This window comes from Lutjanus erythropterus, chromosome 11 (genome assembly GCF_056507025.1).
Source record: "Lutjanus erythropterus isolate fLutEry1 chromosome 11, fLutEry1.hap2, whole genome shotgun sequence".
In the NCBI taxonomy this organism is placed as follows: domain Eukaryota; kingdom Metazoa; phylum Chordata; class Actinopteri; order Lutjaniformes; family Lutjanidae; genus Lutjanus; species Lutjanus erythropterus.
In genome coordinates, this window is record NC_139327.1 from 32,084,026 (window position 1) to 32,106,172 (window position 22,147).

General features: G+C 42.2%; 1 protein-coding gene across 1 annotated transcript; it reads left to right on the plus strand.

The window, feature by feature from the left end:
* Positions 1-4,051: 4,051 nt before the first annotated feature.
* LOC146319381 (uncharacterized) lies at positions 4,052-22,071 on the plus strand. Its single transcript, XM_084729966.1, is given in 10 exon segments — positions 4,052-4,182; positions 4,825-4,872; positions 4,957-5,106; positions 6,356-6,591; positions 7,869-9,681; positions 13,497-13,505; positions 15,981-16,079; positions 17,261-17,436; positions 20,186-21,495; positions 21,565-22,071. Coding segments are annotated over 10 exon segments (4,479 nt in total).
* Positions 22,072-22,147: the final 76 nt, after the last annotated feature.

The window sequence follows — 22,147 nt, forward strand, 5'->3', positions numbered from 1 at the left end:
ATAGTTCTGTTTGACAAATACATTTATTAGCAAAAACAGGAAGCGTCTGGATATGGGGCAAGAAACACCGGTCAAGAAGGAAGGATTAATATTATTTGATGTTATCTTATTAACCTTTAACACATTTTATTAAGTATACAAAGGACATGTAGCACGACATCAATTTCCACCTGACAGCAAAAAAAAAAAAAAAAACTTATTTAACATTTTACTAAAGTTCAAGCTGCACAATTTGACAGGTGATATATTATCATTTGTACTGGGCACAGTGAGAATCAACCTACTAACCTTTACAGTGTTGGTGTCCTGCAGGGGCGTTTCTAGAGGCAGGGGGGGCACAAGCCACTCAAACAAATCTGCGTCTGTCCATCCTGGGAGGGGGATCCCTCCTCTGTTGCTCTCCCTTAAGTTTCTTCCACGTTTTTTCCTTGTTAAGATCTTTCTTTGGAGGAGTTTTTCATTACTGTTTGGATGGTTTAAAGGACAGGGGGTGTCGCACACTGGACAGATTGTAAAGCCCCCTAAGGCAAATTGTGATTCGTGATTTTGGGCTATACAAATAAACTCTGACTTGATGTCATGGTGTGTCAAAATAAAACAAGATGGTGTACGTAAAAATGCAGACAGGCAAAGCAGAAACAGTTTCTTTAATAAAGACAATGAAGGAACAAAAAGCTTACTGGAGTCATGCCGTCCTATTGGGCCACCCCAACCAAAACAGTCTGGACACGCCCCTGGTGTCCTGCTCAGGTGACTGCACTCAGGAGCAACATGGTTGATAATATAAAGAACCTACTTTGCTAAACAGCCAAAAACCTACATTTCAGGTTTATAAAAAGGTCTCATTGATGTGTGTATAAACTTAATATAAAAAAACAAACAAACAAAAAAAAAAACAGAAATGAGAACTAATGCTATCAGTCAGATTCAACTCAAACATGGTTTACTGTGTGTTTTCTCTCTTTTTGGGCACTCACATGCAAAAGTTATTATTATTTTTTAATAAGACTGTTAAGCTACTTTTTTTTACTTTTTTTGTTAAATATCATCATAAATGTAAAACAAAAAACATAACTTTACACTAGATTTCTAAGAGGTATACAGTACAGTTAACCATCAGTTCTGGCGGAGGTAGCAGGGTTCACAGACGGTCAAGCCAACAGTTTTCCCAGATTCAGCATTTTAAATTATAGAATTAAGAAATATCAAAACGTCTGTTAACTTTTTTTTAGCTAGCTAGCAAACGATGTAGCAAACATTTCTGTTAACTGCTTTACCTACCTAGCAAACAATATAATGTTTTGCAGTGTTGGGCAGTAGCGGCGTTACAAGTAGTGGCGTTACTAGTTTAACTACATTTCTCAGTAACGTGGTCGTAACGTCGCTGTTTTCTTCATCAAATAGTTTTTCAGTAGTGAAGCTACTTTAGTGACCAAATAACACGATAGCTAACGTTACATTTCCCCAGCCATTTCTAAACCTTAAATGCGTCTCTTTCATGTGACGTCACGTACCTGCCAGCCATAGACTGTGTAAAAAAAAATGTGTGCGAATTGTCGCAGCGGGGTAAGGTGGAGCGCGCGCAAGAGGAGACAGTGGCAGAGGAGGGGGGCAGAGACGTGTACGTGTCGTGAATCTCCATGGCCAAACCTTAACAAGTTCATGTTACTTATCGAGTCCTCACAGAACAGTTACACGTTCCGGTGTTTACTGTGGAACCCCAAAAGGAAGCTCCTGTCAACATCCAAGACGTCCAACACAAATTTAAGGACACACATTCAGGTATTTCCCGAAGTTAACACAACAATCGCTAGCTAAGCTAATCATCACAACTCAGTCAGCAAACACCAACAGCTAACATGGCGCTAGCTAGCAACATGTCCTTTGGCAGCAAAAGAATAAAACTGCGTGTGTGTGCGCGCGCGTGTGCATGTGCGTGAAGGGAATTTAGGCAGGAAGAGGTGGGGAATATGAGACGACAGGAGAAGTTGATGTACGTTACTCAGAAATATTACTTGTGCAGTTTTTGTTTTTTTTACGAACTTCTCTACAAAACCAAATTGTTGTGGTCAATTTAAATACTTAGATATTTGTGTAGATGGCTCCTAGTACAAAAGGGGGCTAATAAATATACTACTAAACACAGACAGACAGATACTTTATTTTTACTTTAAAAAAAATAGCTTTGATTTGAAAAGAAAAAAGAAAAATTGCTTTGATGTAGTTAAACTACTTTTGTCATTTTATTGTAGCTTAGCTTGCTACATTTCTCTGATGGGTAGCTCCAGTGTAGTGAAGCTTCATTTAATGTAGAATAACTTGTAGCTGAGCTCACTACATTTTCCAAAGTAGCTTGCCCAACACTGATGTTTTGTTTGTGAGTTACAAGCAACCAAAAGTTAGTAGGCTTCCCTCCTCTTTTAGACTTACTAGGTCCTGACAGCATTCTAATTTATTTATTTTTTAATATATATTTATTTATTTTCATTTGGGTAAGCAAGCATCTCCATATTCAGTTTACATCAACAGAACTAACCTTAAATTAAATTAATAGCTGTGCAACCCAGTCTAGACAAATGGGACTACAAAGTAGTTTTCTCCACTCTTTTATACTTACTAGGTCCGGACAGACATTATTTATATATATGTTTATTATCCTCACACTAAACAAAAATATGTGTGCATATGTTAGCCAACACTGTACAACAAGAACAGGAAGGACTGAAACATTTAATAGTAAATGAATGATTGACAGAAACGTAGCATTAAACAGCACATGTCTGTAAAATCTGGTGATATGAACAGTGATGAGCAGCAGCACAGCAGAGAGAGAAGACAACATGATGGACTGATGTGTTCATCTGGACTGTAGCTCCCTCTAGTGGTTCCTTTCAGTTATTATGCCCAAACTCAGACAGAACCAGCAAAAAAAAAAAAAAATTACCGGAAATTTACCAGGCAAACAAATGTGAACATTCAGGAGTTCAGACAAATAAAGACTGCAGGATATTTTACAGTTGATCAGTACACTGTAACTCTTCTGAAACAAACATATCGTCTCCCTAAACAGTCCTATGTGAGCAGGCAGTTTTGGTTTCATGTGGTCAGGTTTGTTCGTGACAGGAGACATACCATTTCACTTCTTTAACCAAAGTCATTTAACAAAAACAAATAAAATAGTGACGTGAACATTAACAAGGTGTGGAGCGTGAACAGAACATCAGTGACAAGACCTGGCTTTTATAGGCAGGGAACAGATATCACTTTAATAATAATGTAATAATCAATCGACAAGAAAACATTATGCAGCAGTAATGAAGCTACAGCACATCTGTCCATCCTCTGACATCTAGTTTTGTTTCTCATTCCTTTATTCATCCACAACAACTGAACTTTATACACACACACCCTCACCCCACACCCAGGGGAGGAGCAATACCGACCAGGTAGCCTGCTTAAAAGCGGGAAGAACCCTGAAAACGAAAGTGTTCAGTCAGAGCGTCCAGGCTTCATTTTGTGTCGGCAGATTAGAGCAGAAGCAAAAGAACTGAAGGCAGAGGCAGGGTGAGTACAAATACAACATTTTTATTATTTTACTGTTGAAGTCTGAGCCAGTTTTCTCCCTGTGGACTGTAGAGGAAAGAAATGTTAGAATGAACTCAACTGTTTGATTCAGCTGTGAAACACAAAGTGAACACAAACCCAAGAAAACAAGGACAGATTTAATTGTATTACTCATGTTGTGGGGACTCGCCTTCTTACTGTGGACAAAACCGATGTCTCCATGATGTAAAAACCATTACATTTTCAGGTGAAGACTTGGGTTAAGGTCAGGTTAGGTTAGGTGAAGTTTAGTGTTAGGCAAGTAGTCGTTACAGGTAAGGTTAAGTTAAGTCTCCAGGAAAGGAATGTAAGTTAATGTAATGTCCTCTGAAGTGATGGAAACATGATTCTGTGTGTGTGTACTCACTCAACTTGTGTTTGACTCTTGAACAAACTTGTTTTTCCTGTCTCTTCAGTCTGCGTGCCGTCTCTCCTCTATGATCAAAAGATGAATCTTTGTGTGGAGGAAGAAGAGGACAGAGCAGAGTCTCCAGCATCCAGCTGTCTGTCCCTGAAGAGTGACGAGTCCAAAGGTGAACCTCCAGACATCACTGATGAACCTGGACCCTCAGACACAAAGTAAGAGAACTGATAAGTAAGTCAGTTAGTGTTGTTGGTAATGTTGTAGAGTGACATTATGATCAAAGAAGGTTTTTGTATCACATCTACATTTGCCATACTCTCACTGGGGGTGTAGAGTATGTTAAAATATTATTAAATGAATCCTCTGTCAAACCTCGAAATTTCAGAGCAAGCTCGAGTCCTCAGATCTGTTTTAAAATCAGGAGGTTTCACATATCCTGTTGTACACACTGCCTCGCTGTCCAGCAGCAATGATATCAGCTTCCTACTGTAATGTCATGAGAGGTCACCAGGGCAGATTATAACTTTTTTTTTTTCAAGATGTGAGATACCATTGTGACATGAACCAAGGTAAATAACTAACCATGCACTAAACAAAATGAATACAGAGAACACACAAAAAAGAAAGAAAAAAACCCTCAACAAGATAGCAAAATAATACATCAAAATTAATAAAAGGTGACTAAATACATGCATTTATAAACCCCTGCACCCCAGCCCACATTCACCCCCAAAGTCCATACAACTCAGTCCATGTACTCACAGTCCATGGCTAACCGTATGTGTATTTAGAGCTTCCTGTCAGAAGTTTTATCAAGGATTCATGTGGTATAAATTAAAGCATGCTGACGTTTGCAGAGTTCATTGCAACAAACAGAGAGCAGAGTCTCAAATGTGCAGCTGTGTGTGAGTTCTCTCAGTCTTGCATTTGGCCCTTGAACAAACTTGTTTTTCCTGTTTCTTGAGTCACTGTGCTATTTCTCCTCTCAGACTGATTTCAGATCAGAAGATGAATGTTTGCATGGAGGACAAGGAGGACAGAGCAGAGTCTCCAGCATCCAGCTGTCTGTCTCTGAAGAGTGACCAGTCCAAAGGTGAACCTCCAGACATCACTGGTGAACCAGGACCCTCAGACACAAAGTAAGAGAACTGATAACTAAGTCAGTCAGTGTTACTTGTAATATGATAGATGCTCATAAACACATCATCACATAAACAACACACACAGACACACAGGAGAGATGAAGAGCAACTCTGACCAGGTGGCTGAGGTTGGCTACATAAGAACAGGGAGGGAACCTGAAAGTGAAAGTGTTCAGTCAGAGCCTATTTACAATATCTTTATAATTATACTATACTGTATAGTATATTCTGTACTGTGTATTGTAATATACAATATCCAAAGTGCTTGTGTGTTATCTGTGTAATCACCATGGATGTGCTATAGAAAACTGTTTGCAGTGTTGCCAGCAGGCCTCTGTTTATTTCTATAAGAGCTGCTCAGTGGTGCACAAAGCTACTTTCATGTTGTAACTTCTGCATTGTACAGCCTATAGTATAGTGCACTAGCGTTTTCTTTTGGCCAAGCTGCTAACTAACCAGTTAGTTTTTTAACCATGCAGCTGTTTGTGCAGTTATCAGTCCAAATGGATCGAACTCGGGGGTTTGTGGAAGTTTTGACACTTTTTGATGCTCTCCAACTTAAGTCTATGCTGGAAAAGTCTTTTTAGGCTGCTGTGCATCACATGACATTGTTTTTACACAGTTTGACCACTTTGTCAAACTGGCTTCAGAGCCCAGAGCTGTTCTGGGGGCTTGGTGATCACACACTTAGAGCCGCGAGTCAGATGAGGAACAACTGACATTAATGTTTTGTCTGTTTATGTCCCATCCTCTACCTGGACAGTGAAGTGACAGGACACACAAAGGGAATGATATTAAGAAAAGGCAGCAATCTGGACTTGAACATGTGACTGCTGGTCTCCCACAATTATTTAGACCATTTCTAACCCAGGTTAAACCTGACCAACTCAAGCGAAACTGCCCAAAGTGACTGAAAAACAGTAAAAGACATAATTAACTCTCTGTAACGGAGGACTTTCACTGTGAAGTAACTGTAGGAAGTGTTGAGTTTCTATTAATACGAAATTACGGGTAGATTAGGAGTCAGAGAGGGGACGCAGTTTATTAGTGTTTATTAAAGCAGCAACATTTAAATAAGAGAAACAATTTTCATTACAGACTCAATACTGTATTCAAAAATAAAAGTAATGTTCTCTGTAACGTTCTCTGTTCCTATCTGAACTCCTAGACAGTGTCAGCCAAATGTTGATATTCTTCAGCAACAATCAACAAATAATTTTAGTGATATGTAGAAATGTCTTCACAGAGAAAGGAACAGGAATCATGTTTCTGTGGAGGAGCAGCCTTCCTGCTGTGTTTTGTGTCAGGACGTCCTGAAGGATCCAGGCTCTACCAGCTGTGGTGAACAGTGCATCACCTTGCACTGGGACCAGTCTGGTTCATCAGGAGACTCCTCCTCCGCCTCCTCCTGTCCCCAGTGTGGAAAAACATCCAGAAGTAAGATGCATATCTAAAAAGATGCATATCTTAAAAATGTAACCTGCTACATTTCAGTACATTTAGAGACAACCAAACCATATTTTTCAACAACTTGAACCAAGAATCATACAGGTACATCAGTTTCATCAAATTAGTTGAACAGCTTCAAGTGCTGCCTTTAGTTTTAAAGTATCAGACTGAAGATTTGTAGAGTTTCTGCTGTGGTGACGTCAGTGGGAGCTCGTTCCACCACTGTGAATCCAGAACAGCGAACGGTCGAGTCGTTTTGTTGAGTGGTAGCTAAAAATATAAAGTAAGGAAATATGATCTCCTGTTTTTCCTGACTCAAAATAAGGCAGAGGTGGCACTATCATGATAATGTGCTCATGCACGGATGTGCTCTGAGTTCTAATAATTGTGATTTAAGAAAATGACTATTATCATGTTATTAAGCATATGTCATTTAATAAGTAACATAAAATTTGCAATGTCTTTTAGTGTGTAAAGACAGTGATTGAACACACTAACAGCAGGCTAAATAAAGCTAGCAGCGAAAATATACTTGTAAACTTTCAAATATTGGTGCATCAAAACAAGTCCATTATTCTCACACACACACACACACACACACACACACACACACACACACACACTTAACTGAAAAAACTCAGTTCCAGTGGTCAGTTGTTCACGTTCATGACAGAATGGATGAACATCTCTTTTCTTAAGGAAACAGCAGCGGTAACTTCAGATAAAATGCTCACAGGCTGCCACAGCTGCTGACTTGGCTGCCGATACAGTACAGTATGGGGTCATTAAGGCTCAGATTAAAAGGCAGATGAAGATTAGTTATGAACTAAACATCCAGATACATTAACTTTTGAAAGTGCATTAAAACTAAAAAGAGCATAAAGCTGAAACGATCAAGTGTCGGCAGCTTCACAGCTGGCAGTATGACAAATCAGGAAATGATGTGCAGTGACTGACAGACCCAATCATCATTTCTAAAGGTCTGCGTTTCTGACCATACAGACTAAAATGCAACCAACTCAAACAGGAGCATTTCCAAATGTTTTAGGTGTCCTAAAACTCCAGGATAATGTGGACACTGGGCAGAAAAGTGGCAGTACTTATGCGTTTTAATACAAAAATGCAGTGGAATCGACTGGAAAAAAATCCATATTGTACATCCAACACTCAGTCAGTGCAAGTCAGAGGAAAAATTTATCATGTTTCCTTGAAACTTGACTTTATAACCTTTACTTCTTTCTATAATCTTACATTGTTTATTTGTAATGAAAATACCTACAAATTTTTTTTTTGTTTCACACCTTTTTTAGTTGACAGTGGTCTGCAGGAGGTTTCAGATGAACATAAGACCAGTCTGAAGAGGAGATGTGAACGTGTGACTGAAGGAACTAATGAATCAGGAAGTGAAACCCTCCTCAACAGGATCTACACTGAGCTCTACATCACAGAGGGACAGAGTGAAGAGGTCAATACCCAACATGAGGTGAGGCAGCTGGAGACAACTTCCAAGGGGAAGACTCTCTATGATACTCCAATCAAGTGTCAAGACATCTTTAAAGCTTTACCTGACCAACAACCTGACCAGCAGAGACACATCAGAGTCGTTCTGACCAACGGCGTCGCTGGCGTTGGAAAAACCTTCACAGTGCAGAAGTTCACTCTGGACTGGGCAGAGGGCTTGGAAAACCAAGATGTCAGCCTGCTGATTCTGCTTTCGTTCAGGGAGCTGAACTTGATCAAAGATGAGCAGTACAGTCTTCTCAGGCTGCTCCATGTTTTCCATCCAACATTACAGAAGGTCACAGCAGAGAAACTCGCTGTCTGTAAACTTCTGTTCGTCTTTGACGGTCTGGATGAAAGCAGACTTTCACTGGATTTCAACAACAGTGAGGTTGTGTCTGATGTCACACAGACGTCATCAATTAACGTGCTGCTGACAAACCTCATCAAGGGGAATCTGCTTCCCTCGGCTCTGGTCTGGATAACTTCCAGACCTGCTGCAGCCAATCAGATCCCTCCTTCATGTGTTGACAGGGTGACAGAAGTACGAGGCTTCACTGACGCCCAGAAGGAGGAGTACTTCAGGAGGAGGTTCAGTGATGAAGATCTGTCCAGCAGAATCATCTCACACATCAAGACATCCAGGAGCCTCCACATCATGTGTCTGATCCCAGTCTTCTGCTGGATCGCTGCTACAGTTCTGGAGCACATGTTGAGTACAGACCAGACAGGAGAGCTGCCCAAGACCCTGACCGACCTGTATGCACACTTCCTGCTGGTTCAGACAAAGAGGAAGAAGCAGAAGTACAATGAGGAACATGAGATGGCTCCACAGGAGCTGACGGAGGCTGACAGGGAAGTTCTTCTGAAGCTGGGGAGGCTGGCGTTTGAACATCTGGAGGAAGGAAACATCATGTTCTACCAAGAAGATCTGGAGCAGTGCGGTCTGGATGTCACAGAGGCTCAGTGTTTAGGAGTTTGTACAGAAATCTTTAAAAGAGAGTGTGTGATCTTCCAGAAAAAAGTCTACTGCTTTGTTCATCTGAGCGTTCAGGAGTTTCTGGCTGCAGTCTACATGCTCCACTGTTACACCAGCAGGAACACACAGGTATTGGAGGACTTCCTTGAAGACAAGCATGTTGATTTAACCCTGGATGACTTCCTGAGGAGAGCCGTGATGAAATCCCTCAAAAGTCAAAATGGCCACCTGGACCTGTTTGTCCGCTTCCTTCATGGCCTCTCTCTAAAGCCCAACCAGAGACTCTTAAGAGGCCTGCTGGATCAGACAGACAACAGTCCAGAAATCATCCAGAGAACTATCAACAACCTGAAGAAGATCCACACTGATGAGATCTCTCCAGACAGAAGCATCAACATTTTCCACTGTCTGACAGAGATGAACGACCACTCAGTACATCAGGAGATCCAAGAGTTTCTGAAGTCAGAGAACAGATCAGAGAAGAAACTGTCTGAGATCCATTGCTCAGCTCTGGCCTACATGCTGCAGATTTCAGAGGAGGTTCTGGATGAGTTGGACATGCAGAAGTACAACACATCAGAGGAGGGACGACGGAGACTGATTCCAGCTGTGAGGAACTGCCGAAAGGCTCGGTAAGCGTGTAAGTGGTGGGGTGCATGCACATGTCACATGCCCTGACACAGAAACTTTGACATGTGGACAAAAAGAGCTCAATTTTCAAACCACAAATCTGCTCACGTTCATGTGGCTTGTGATGCGAATAGTCTTGTTTTATAATAAGTATCAGATTTTATTTATTTATTTTAAGTTTCATATTCTCTGTCTTCACAGATTTAATTTCAGTGAGCTCTCAGAGACTGACTGTGAAGTTGTGGCCTCAGCTCTGAGGTCCAACCCCTCCCATCTGAAAGAGCTGGACCTGAGCAACAACGACCTGGAGGATTCAGGAGTGAAGCAGCTGGAAACTGGACTGGAGAGTCCACACTGTAGACTGGAGGCTTTGAGGTCTGTTTTTTCTGTATTTTCTTATTTATTTTTTTATCTATACTGTATATCAAGAAGTTTTAAATTTCCTTCAGTTCTGTTGTTTTCTGTGTTTATCTGAGCACAAATGAAGCTCACAGGCAATCAGCTGCATGTTAATTAAAATTATAGGAATGATGAGGATAGTCTGTGGCTTGAAATAACAACCTGGGACAGGTTAAATGTTTGTCTTATATTTGTCAAGTTTTGTAAACCTGAACACATCTGATTAGATTGTAAGTGGATGTTTATCTTAATCATTTCTTCTTCATTCAGATTGGGGGACTGCAATTTGTCAGAGATCAGCTGTGTTTCTCTGGCCTCAGCTCTGAAGTCCAACCCCTCCCATTTGAGAGAGCTGGACCTGAGTCACAACGACCTGCATGATTCAGGAGTGAAGCTGCTGTGTGATTATCTGGAGAGTCCACACTGCAGACTGCAGATTTTGAGGTCAGGCACCATTGTTATTTCTGTGCTGAGATTAATATGATGCAAAGGTTGTGGTGACACTAAACTGCAGACAGAAGGCTGATATTATACTGATCCAAACTGTATCTTCATGTTAAAGTCTATTTTCTTCTTCTGTGGTTTAGTCCATTGACCAGTGTTTGAATGTAATATGTCTGTCGTAAAATAGCACCTGCGACACAAATATATGTGTATGGGACAATTCAACCCATACATTCCCATATGTCTACAGATTTTGCATTTATCTGCAGATATCAGTTCATGGAGAACAGATATCTGTATTTTATCCATGTTACACCCTTGAAAAGCAAAGCAAGGTCCATAGATTTGGCTCTGTGTATAAATGGTCATGAAAGGTTAACACTGTAAAAATGTCAATATGCTATGTTATCTAAGACTGCTTTCTCATAATATCTGTGCCAGAAAAGTTGCATGTGCATAATACTGGTCATTATCAGTACACAGGAACATCGTATTCTAAAGTTAAATGTTACATCAATTTTTCAGATTGAAGTTCTGCAATTTGTCAGAGATCAGCTGTGCTTCTCTGGTCTCAGCTCTGAAGTCCAACCCTGCCCATCTAACAGAGCTGGACCTGAGCTACAACAGCAACTTGAAGGAGTCAGGAGTGAAGCTGCTGTGTGATTTTCTGGGAAGTCCACACTGTAGACTGGGGAGTCTGAGGTCAGTTAATTGTCTCTAATCGTTGATATTGATCCTTCAGAACACACACTCACACACACATACTCAGGATCACAGAGAGATCAAATCATATTTCCAGATGCAGATATTTAAAGGATCAGTCTAGTTTTTCTCCCCTAATTTAGACTGGACTGAGATCAACAGCATGTTATTAATCTGTGTTGACATGAATAGGTGTCTGAATGTTGTGCTGATATTTGGATGATGTTTGTAGAAGGCTGTGATTATGATGATCCACAATAACACAATGAGAAAGTCACTCTGCTCATTTTAGGGAAAAGGTCATTGATCAGGACATAGTAATGAGGAGCTACACATTAAAAACCCGAACACATCTGATTGGATTGTAATGGATTTCTATTGTCATCATGTATTTTTTATTCAGATTGATCTACTGCAGGGTGTCAGAGATCAGCTGTGCTTCTCTGGCCTCAGCTCTTAGATCCAACCCCTCCCATCTGGCAGAGCTGGACCTGAGAGAAAACAACCTGCAGGATATAGGAATGAAACTGCTGTGTGATCTTGTGGAGAGTCCACACTGTAGACTCAAGACTCTGAGGTCAGTAGAAGGGTGAAGTCAGTCCATGCTGATTTCATCAGTACTGAACTAAACACAGGTTACATCAAAGTAAAGATCCAGTATTTCCTGCTGTCCTCAGTGATTCAGCATCAGTATTGGTCCAGTACTGGCCAAAATCACTGGATCAAATATCAGGGCTGAAAGAAGTCTGAAGTCTTTGTGCTCTTTACACTGAATGTGATAAAGGGATTTTCTGTAAACACTGATTTATGCCTTCTTGTCTGTCTTCTTCCCTCATCAGATTGAAGTGATCTTTCAGAATGAGTGATGATAAAGAAGATGGTTTTGAGAGGATCAATCTGTCCTGATGATCCAGTGGAGTGGAGAGTGGAGAGTAGAGCTTCATCCAGCACTGGCTGACAGAGGAATCACCACCAGTGGAGATGACTGTTAGTGCTGCAGCCTGAACTGCACTAAGATTCACCTCCAAATGTTGGGACCCTGTGCATTTAATTCCAGTGTTCCCCTCAGCACTGCACCCCTGGATTCCACAATAGAACCAGATGAAGGCGGCGTTCATCCAGTCCCAACATGCATTTAGAATTGTCAAGAAGAGAGCAGGAATTATACCACAGCCAACCAGCCAGTACTGTGGCTGCCCAGGAGTGTGGCTGTAACACTCACTCTAAAATTAACTCCCCACATGATCAGTTTGACCGTTTCTGTTCTCAACAAATAAACAAATTCACATTTCCCAGTGTCTCCATCATCACACTGGACATCAACAGTAGTGCAGCTCGCCTGCTAGCTAACATTAGCTAACAGTTAACGTTATGTGACGATCAGCTAAACACTGTACAGTGTCAGTCCCAAATTAGAACCGGTTCCAAAATTAAGATTCCAAAGGAATCATTAAGAAATCTTACTTTGAATCTGCTTATTGGTCTGCCTGAGCCTGGAGATGTGAGTTGAATGCAGTCATGTGTTCCAGTCTCTTGATGCATTTGTCTTATTACATCATCATCATCATCAGTCTAGCACAAAGATGTAACATATGAACCTAGACTGGACGTTCTTTTCCCCAGTGGTGACTCGCAGTATGGGTCAAGTGGGACCTCGTGGGCAGGGCCAGTAGGAGAAACATATTCACCGGGTTGCGGACCACAGAAGTAAACCTGGAGAATAGAAAACTTCTTTGGGAGTTTGCACCAGACTAACAGTTCTTACTGGACCGATAGATGCCATGTTTGGCTCTGGTATCTAGTTCAATACATCTCTGGTCTAGTATTATTCTCACTCAGCATTAGTCCCTGTTAGCCTACTCAGTTGTTACTAAGTTGCTTGACTAGCAGGTGAACAGCACAACCTAACAATCGCTTCAATTCAGCAACAGAATGCGTTACAGGAACTGGATACTCCTCTATTGGTACAGTAAAGTCGCTTTGTTAAACCTCCAAATATTCAAGAAACTAGAGCAGAGACCTAACAAGCTAATGTTCACTTAGGTCAGTGATTCCACTGGTAACATTTATCTGTGGTAAACTGCTGTGAAGAATGCAGGGGGATTCTGGAGTAACACTGATGAACAGACTTTTCATTTATCTTCTATGACACTGAACGCACAACGCTGCTTCTCAGTAACTATTATGCTCATCTAGCCACATTGCAGCTGACTAAAGGAACTTAACGTCCTATTATAGCCTGAAGCACTTACAGCACGAAGCTAACCAATAAAGGTTGGTCGAGTCGACAAAAGTTTGTAGAGAAAAACTATTTGTTTTTATTGATTATACTGATGCAGAATTGACAAGGGGACTGTTGACATGTGAAACCTTTTGTGTTGTGTTTACTTTTCAGCTTTACTTTAATTTAAACTTCTAATATGTATTTTTACTGTTTTCTCACAACTACAGAAACATGCGGTTACTGCTGAAGTCTGATAAGCTTGTCTGACATTGACTGCTGATAATTATTGTTTTTACTGATTGATTTGTTTATTGGTTACTGATGGTGGCTGATCAGGCTAATTATCAGCTATTTGTACTAATACTGTTTTGTATTCGTATGATGTAATTATCATTTATTGTCATTGCACCACTGGTTTTGTCCTCAGTGCTCCACATTTTGGAGTGAGTGAGTGACTTTATCCTAAAAATGACTCTATTCTAGGCCCGTGAGAATAAACACAATCAAATGATAAGCTTATTTCCTTTTGCTTCACCAAATATGAATTCTGATTGAAAACATTTTGATCATCATATTTCCTGCAGCATCAGTGAATCACAGTTTGATGTGTGAGCCTGCTGGTTTTCGCACGATATAATCGACAGAGCTTCCCCTGATCTGCTGATGTGAATGCTTTCTGTCTTAATTTGGCAAAAAATAAATGTCTTAATTTAGATCAACTTGATTTAAAATGTTAAACTGGGTTTGAAATCAAACTCAGCAAACAAATTAAAAAATGCAACTGTGATTTAGTAAAACTCAAGTATTTTATTGCTTATATTTTTATTGTAATGTGTGTCTTTGTGCACAGCACTTTGAATTCCTCTGTTAGAAACTAAAGGTGTATCAGTAAATGAGTCAGAGAAGAGACAGAGATAGAAACTTGGCTGGCACATGAAGAATATGTGGGCCCTAATGAATCCACTCCCCATATTAGTACTCACATTCCTTGAGACAGCGACTGAGGAGGTGCAGCTGCAGCCATCTTTGAATTAAGCCTTTGGATCAACTCTCAACACAAATTAAATTACAACTTACTGGAAAGTCTCATTCTTAGTTTCTCACACTGGAGCTGAAAAATGCTACAGTCAGGTCTGCTTGTTCTAGTGTACCACAGCCCTGCACCATATTCATATTCTTTTGATAAAGTTTAATCCAGATCTAATAATTATTGTAGGTGATTTTGATTTTTCTACTCACTGTAACTTTGTGTGTGAAAATGTTAACTGGCTGTTTTCGTCTGATTTATGGAGAATCTGTGCTGGTGCAGACATTAAGAATAACAACATTGAAAGAGACAATCTTCTCTCTGATGCTTTCGTTTGCTTATGTAGGGCATCAGGATTAAACTAAGACTGTTTATAACCTGTTAAAAACTCACTTTTTCATGGTATCAAGCTCAATAACATTTAATATTGTGCCATTTTTACATTATCTGTTGCAATCCACATGACTGCCAATATTCCGTTTTCTATTTTAACTTACTTTTGGACTTATCTTACTTATAATGTTATTCTATTAGGCAGTATTTATTTGCATTTATTCCTTAAACACTTAATATTTTTTTTTATTATAGGCAACTTTTTCTTTTTTTATCAATTTTTAATGGCAGTGAGTGAACAGGCTGCTATATAAGCTGAAAAATTAGACATTCCCTATCTCAGCCTGTGGCCAGTAATACTGTGAAGTACCTTGGGTTGCGCTTTCCCGGCAAAATGACGTCAGCGTGATATGTGTCACGTACAAGCTTGCTCCCAAGTGCCTTCATTTGGCTAGCTCGTATACAGCTTCAATGCTGAAGTCCATCCTGGTTAATGAGTAATGATGTACGTGACACAGATGAGGTACAGGCACGTCTTGCTGTGATGTGTAGTGATGTGACTGTAAAAGGCCTGTTATACAGACTGAGTACCAACCTTTTTCGAGTGTAAAGAGAACTACAGCTAGCATCTTACACAACCCTGTGTTGCCAAATAAGTGATATATAAATGAACTTTACACACACACACACACACACACACCCTCACCCCACACCTAGGGGAGGAGCAACACCGACCAGGGAGCCTGCAAGAGAACAGGGGAGAACCCTGAAAGTGAAAGTGTTAAGTCGGAGCGTCCAGGCTTCATTTTGTGTCGGCAGATCAGAGCAGAAGCAGAAGAACTGATGACAGAGGCAGGGTGAGTGTAATTACAACATTTTTATTATTTTACTGTTCAAGTGTCTGAGTCAGTTTTCTCCCTCAGTGAATGAATGAATGAATTTAATTCACATTAAACTTGCTGTAACCCGAGAAAACAAGCACAGAAAACTGAGCTGTTTCATTGTTGGTGTGGTCTGTGTGTGTGTGTGTGTGTGTGTGTGTGTGTGTGTTTTTTTTGTTACTGTCTTCATTTGACCGTTGAACAAACCTGTTTCCGGTTTCTTGTGCTCTGAGCTGACAGTCAGTGTTCCTGTTTCTCCTCTCTGATTTCAGATCTGAAAATGAATGTTTGTGTGGAGAACAGAGGAGAGTCTCCGGTGTCCAGCTGTCTGTCTGTGAAGAGTGACTGGTCCAATGATCATCCGCCAGAATTCAGTCATGAACTTGGAACCTCAGATGCAAAGTAAGAGAATAATATTATGTTTCATGATCAAAGTTTTTTGAATCACGTCTACTCTTTCCATACTCTCACTCTGGCAAACCTACAAATATTGGAGTACATCTCCTCAGAGTGGACTGATTTGACTCATAGGAGGCCAGGTGTGCATCTGATTGCGACCCTCATCACTTTGATATAAAGTGTGAAGACCTTGCTGGAAAAGTCACTGAAGGTTTTAGCTAGGCCTGGTTTCAGGATGTTAATGACTGCTGACCCATCTAGTATTTGGACCTCACTGTCTGGGGCACTTCTATACTGTTTATAACTAAAAGGATTTATAATTGCCACCCTGCATACCTTGGACACAGATGTTGTGGTCCCAGCCTTTACTGTCTGTGTCTGGTTGTGACACGGTATCTGCATTTACAAGCAGGGTCAAGGTGACAGCACAGGATACCTGGAGTGTCGATGAAATGGCAGCAGAGGCCATTGTGGTCAAGTCTTCCACAGGCAATCCTGTCCATCCTTGAACTCTTCAAGCTGTGGCTTAAAGACAGGCTGCTGAGGCAATGTAAATGTGTATAAAATGCACAGGTTAATGTCAGCGTGGAGGAGACTGTGAAGGAGACAGTTAAGATTAGATTCAACAACAACAAAGCACACAAACATGTTTCTGAAATAATTTTTTACACGAGTCTTTGTGTTTGATACACTATTTTTAAGATATATAGTAACGTTAAATGAAAAGTAAATGTAGAAGTAGGAAATTGTAATCCTGATGATAGCTCACATTGATTTATGTGCATACTGTAGGGAGATGCCACTGCATTAAGGTGGCTTGTTACCTTCTGGTATGCTGGATTCATCAATAGGAACTGGTGTCATATTGGTTTGGTACCCTACCTGACTGATATCTGTTTGATTTACTTGAGAAAGTTCTTCTAAAATGCCTCAATGATCATGGCCATGGAAGATGACTTAAACTATATTTAATAACCACATATCTAAATGTAATTGCTAAGTAAATATAGAAATCACGTGTCTTCTTCCTGTTAGTATCCATGACAGCTATCAGTCACTTTGAAAAGTTGCAATCTAATCTAAGAAGACTAATCCAAACTTTAAAACGTGTGATCTGAACAAAAACATGTTGGTGTTCAACAATCAACACATGATTTTAATGATATGTTGAAATGTCTTCACAGAAGGAGGAAGAGGAGTCATGTTTCTGTGGAGGTGCAGCCATCCTGCTTTGTTTTGTGTCAGGACGTCCTTAAGGATCCAGGCTCTACCAGCTGCAGACAGTGCATCACCTCATACTGGGGCCATTCTGGTTCATCAGGAGACTCCTCCTGTCCCCAGTGTGGAAAAACATCCAGAAGTAAGATGCATATCTGTACATTTTAAAAATGCTACATTTGGGTGGCAGTTATGGGCAGGACATGGAATCTCACAATGGGGACATGGAATGTCACCTTGCTGGGGGGGAAGGAGCCTGAGCTAGTGCGGGAGGTTGAGCGGTACCAGCTAGAGATAGTCGGGCTCACCTCCATGCACAGTCGGGGCTCTGGAACCCAACTCCTTGAGAGTGGCTGGACTCTTTTCTACGCTGGAGTTGCCCACGGTGAGAGGCGGCGGGCTGGTTTGGGCTTGCTTATAGCCCCCCAGCTCAGCCGCCATGTGTTGGGAGTTTTCCCCGGTGAATGGGAGGGTCGTTGTCCTGCACCTTCAGGTTGGGGATAGGTGTCTCACTGTTGTTTCGGCCTATGGCCCGAACGGCAGTGCAGAGTACCTGGCTTTCTTGGAGACCTTGGGAGGGGTGCTGGAAAGTGCTCTGACTGGGGACTTCAGTCAGGGTCGTTCTGCTGGGGGACTTCAATGCCCACGTGGATGGCAACAGGGGGAAGCAGTACCCTGCCAACACTGTTTACAGTGGTGGTGGGGAGCTGTTGACTTAGACTGGGGATATTGTTGGACGGTGGAAGGAATACTTCGAGGATCTCCTCAATCCCACTGACGCGCCTTCTGTTTAGGAAGCAGAGGCTGGGGACCCAGAAGTCGACTCATTCATCACCCAGGCTGAAATCACTTGGTCTTGGTTGACATGCCTCTGCAACGTTGCATGGCAGTTGGGGACAGTGCCTCTGGACTGGCAGACCGGGGTGGTGGTCCCTCTATTTAAGAAGGGGGACCGGAGGGTGTGCTCCAACTACACGGGGATCACACTCCTCAGCCTTCCTGGGAAAGTCTATTCCAGGGTACTGGAGAGGAGAATTCGGCCGATAGTCGAACCTCGGATCCAGGAGGAACAATGCGGTTTTCGTCCGCCCTTTGTCACCAGTTCTGTTCATTATTTTTATAGACAGAATTTCTAGGCGCAGCCAGGGGCTGGAGGGAGTCCGGTTTGGGGACCACAGGATCCCATCTCTGCTTTTTTCCGGATGATGTTGTCCTGTTGGCTCCTTCGAACCAGGACCTTCAGCATGTACTGGGGTGGTTTGCAGCCGAGTGCGAAGCAGCTGGGATGAGAATCAGCACCTCCCAGTCCAAGGCCATGGTTCTCGACCGGAAAAAGGTGGCTTGCTCCCTCCGGGTCGGAAGAGACTTCCTGCCTCAAGTGGAGGAGTTCAAGTATCTTGGGGTCTTGTTTACGAGTGAGGGGAGGATGGAGCGCAAGATTGACAGATGGATCGGTGCAGCAGCAGTAATGCGGTCGTTGCACCGATCTGTCGTGGGAAAGAAGATTTTCCTGTCAAACTACGTTCCTACCCTCATCTATGGTCATGAACTTTGGGTCATGATCGAAAGAACAAAATCTCTGATACAAGCGACTAAAATGAGTTTCCTCCGCAGGGTGGTGGGGCGTTCCCTTAGAGATAGGGTGAGGAGCTTTGTCACCCAGGAGAAGCTCCTCCACGTCAAGAGGAGCCAGCTGAGGTGGCTCGGGCATCTATATCGGATGCCTCCTGGGCACCTCCCTGGGGAGGTGTTCCGGGCATGCCCCACTGTGAGGAGGCCCCAGGGAAGACCCAGGACACGCTGGAATGACTATGTCGCTCGGCTGGCCTGGGAATGCCTTGGGGTCCCTCTGAAAGACCTGGAGGAAGTGTCCAGGGAGAGGGAAGTCTGGGCGTCCCTGCTCAGACTGCTGGCCCCGGATAAGCGGAGGACAATGGATGGATGGATGACATTTCAATACGTTTATTTAGAGACAATAAAGTCATATTTTTTCAACCGTGTGAACCAAGAATCATACAGGTAGATCGACTTCATCAAATAAGTTTAACGGTTTCAAGTGCTGTATTTAGTTTTAGAGTTTCAGGCTGAAGATTTGCAAAGTTTCTGCTGTCCTGACGTTAGTGGGAGCTCGTTCCACCGCTGTGGATCCAGGACAGCAAACGGTCCAGTCGTTTTGTTGAGTGGCAGCTAAAGACAATATGTATATGTATCCCATGGACACTGTCTCACCACGGCATGTAGAGGCTTCAGTATTGATTGGCTGTCACTCGTGTCGTGTAACTAATCAATGGGGGCTGTGGGCGGGACATTGCTACGGAGCCCAGAGTGGCGACCTCAGACAGAGAGGGGGCTGCATCAGGGCCACAGTAATGCATTTTAAAGGAATTTATTTTATCGGCTATCAAAGAAAAAAACAGCCAATTCTGATAATTGGGAAAATGCTGAATATTGGATGATATAGGTCATACTGATAATTGGCCTAATAATAATAATATGATTTGTAAGATTATGTTTGAGCTTTTAAATTGAGTTCTTAGGCAAAATGCTTTATAAAAGTTGGATTATATTTAAGTTGCTTTATATTTTATCTGAGCCTTTCTTAACCCTCTCTTTAAAATACAAAAACATGAAATTATTGATTATCTTATCAGTATTGGCCATGACAATCAAATTATTAATTGTTATCAGCTGAAAAAAAATCATATTGTCCATCCCTAACACTAATACAGCCAAAGGAAGTCACAGAAAAAGTGAGAATATCTGATGTCTCCTTGACACTTGACTTTATAACCTTTACAATTTTATATAATCTTACATTGTTTTTTTATTATTATTATTGGGAATGAAAAATATCAACAGATTGTCTTTGTTTTGTCTCACACCTTTTTTAGTTGACAGTGGTCTGCAGGAGGTTTCAGATGAACATAAGACCAGTCTGAAGAGGAGATGTGAACGTGTGACTGAAGGAACTAATGAATCAGGAAGTGAAACCCTCCTCAACAGGATCTACACTGAGCTCTACATCACAGAGGGACAGAGTGAAGAGGTCAATACCCAACACGAGGTGAGGCAGCTGGAGACAACTTCCAAGAGGAAGACTCTCCATGATACTCCAATCAAGTGCCAAGACATCTTTAAAGCTTTACCTGACCAACAACCTGACCAGCAGAGACACATCAGAGTCGTTCTGACCAACGGCGTCGCTGGCGTTGGAAAAACCTTCACCGTGCAGAAGTTCGCTCTGGATTGGGCAGAGGGCTTGGAAAACCAAGATGTCAGCCTGCTGATTCTGCTTTCGTTCAGGGAGCTGAACTTGATCAAAGATGAGCAGTACAGTCTTCTCAGGCTGCTCCATGTTTTCCATCCAACACTACAGAAGGTCACAGCAGAGAAACTCGCTGTCTGTAAACTTCTGTTCGTCTTTGACGGTCTGGATGAAAGCAGACTTTCATTGGATTTCAACAACAGCGAGGTTGTGTCTGATGTCACACAGACGTCATCAATTAACGTGCTGCTGACAAACCTCATCAAGGGGAATCTGCTTCCCTCGGCTCTGGTCTGGATAACTTCCAGACCTGCTGCAGCCAATCAGATCCCTCCTTCTTGTGTTGACAGGGTGACAGAAGTACATGGCTTCACTGACGCCCAGAAGGAGGAGTACTTCAGGAGGAGGTCCAGTGATGAAGATCTGTCCAGCAGAATCATCTCACACATCAAGACATCCAGGAGCCTCCACATCATGTGTCTGATCCCAGTCTTCTGCTGGATCACTGCTACAGTTCTGGAGCACATGTTGAGTACAGACCAGACAGGAGGGCTGCCCAAGACCCTGACCGACCTGTATGCACACTTCCTGCTGGTTCAGACAAAGAGGAAGAAACAGAAGTTCAATGACGGACATGAGATGGATTCACAGGAGCTGACGGAGGCTGACAGGGAAGTTCTTCTGAAGCTGGGGAGACTGGCGTTTGAACAGTTGGTGGAAGGAAACATCATGTTCTACAAAGAAGATCTGGAGCGGTGCGGTCTGGATGTCACAGAGGCCTTGGTGTGCTCAGGAGTTTGTACAGAGATCTTTAAAAGAGAGTGTGTGATCTTCCAGAAAACAGTCTACTGCTTTGTTCATCTGAGCGTTCAGGAGTTTCTGGCTGCAGTCTACATGTTCCACTGTTACACCAGCAGGAACACACAGGTACTGGAGGTATGCATGGGAGATGATGAAGATGAGGATTTTTTTTATGAAGAGGATTATTATTATGATGATGATGAGTGGGAAGATGATAATAGAGATGATGACCATTTCCCATCCCTATATGACTTCCTGTGGGTAGCCATGGTGAAATCCCTCAAAAGTCAAAATGGCCACCTGGACCTGTTTGTCCGCTTCCTTCATGGCCTCTCTCTGGAGCCCAACCAGAGACTCTTAGGAGGCCTGCTGGGTCAGACAGACACCAGTCCAGAAATCATCCAGGGAGCCATCGACAATCTGAAGAAGATGAGAAGTAAAAAAAATATATCTCCCGACAGAAGTATCAACATTTTCCACTGTTTGACGGAGATGAACGACCACTCAGTACATCAGGAGGTCCAAGAGTTCCTGAAGTCAGAGAAAAGATCAGGAAAGAAACTTTCTGAGATCCATTGCTCAGCTCTGGCCTACATGGTGCAGATATCAGAGGAAGTTCTGGATGAGTTGGACCTGTGGAAATACATCTCAACATGTCAGGGAGGATGGAGACTGCTTCCAGCTGTGAAGAACTGCAGAAAAGCTCGGTAAGTGTGTAAATGGTGGGGTGCATGAACATGCTGCCACATGCAGCTGCAGGAACTTTTTTCTGCGTGAAGCGCACACT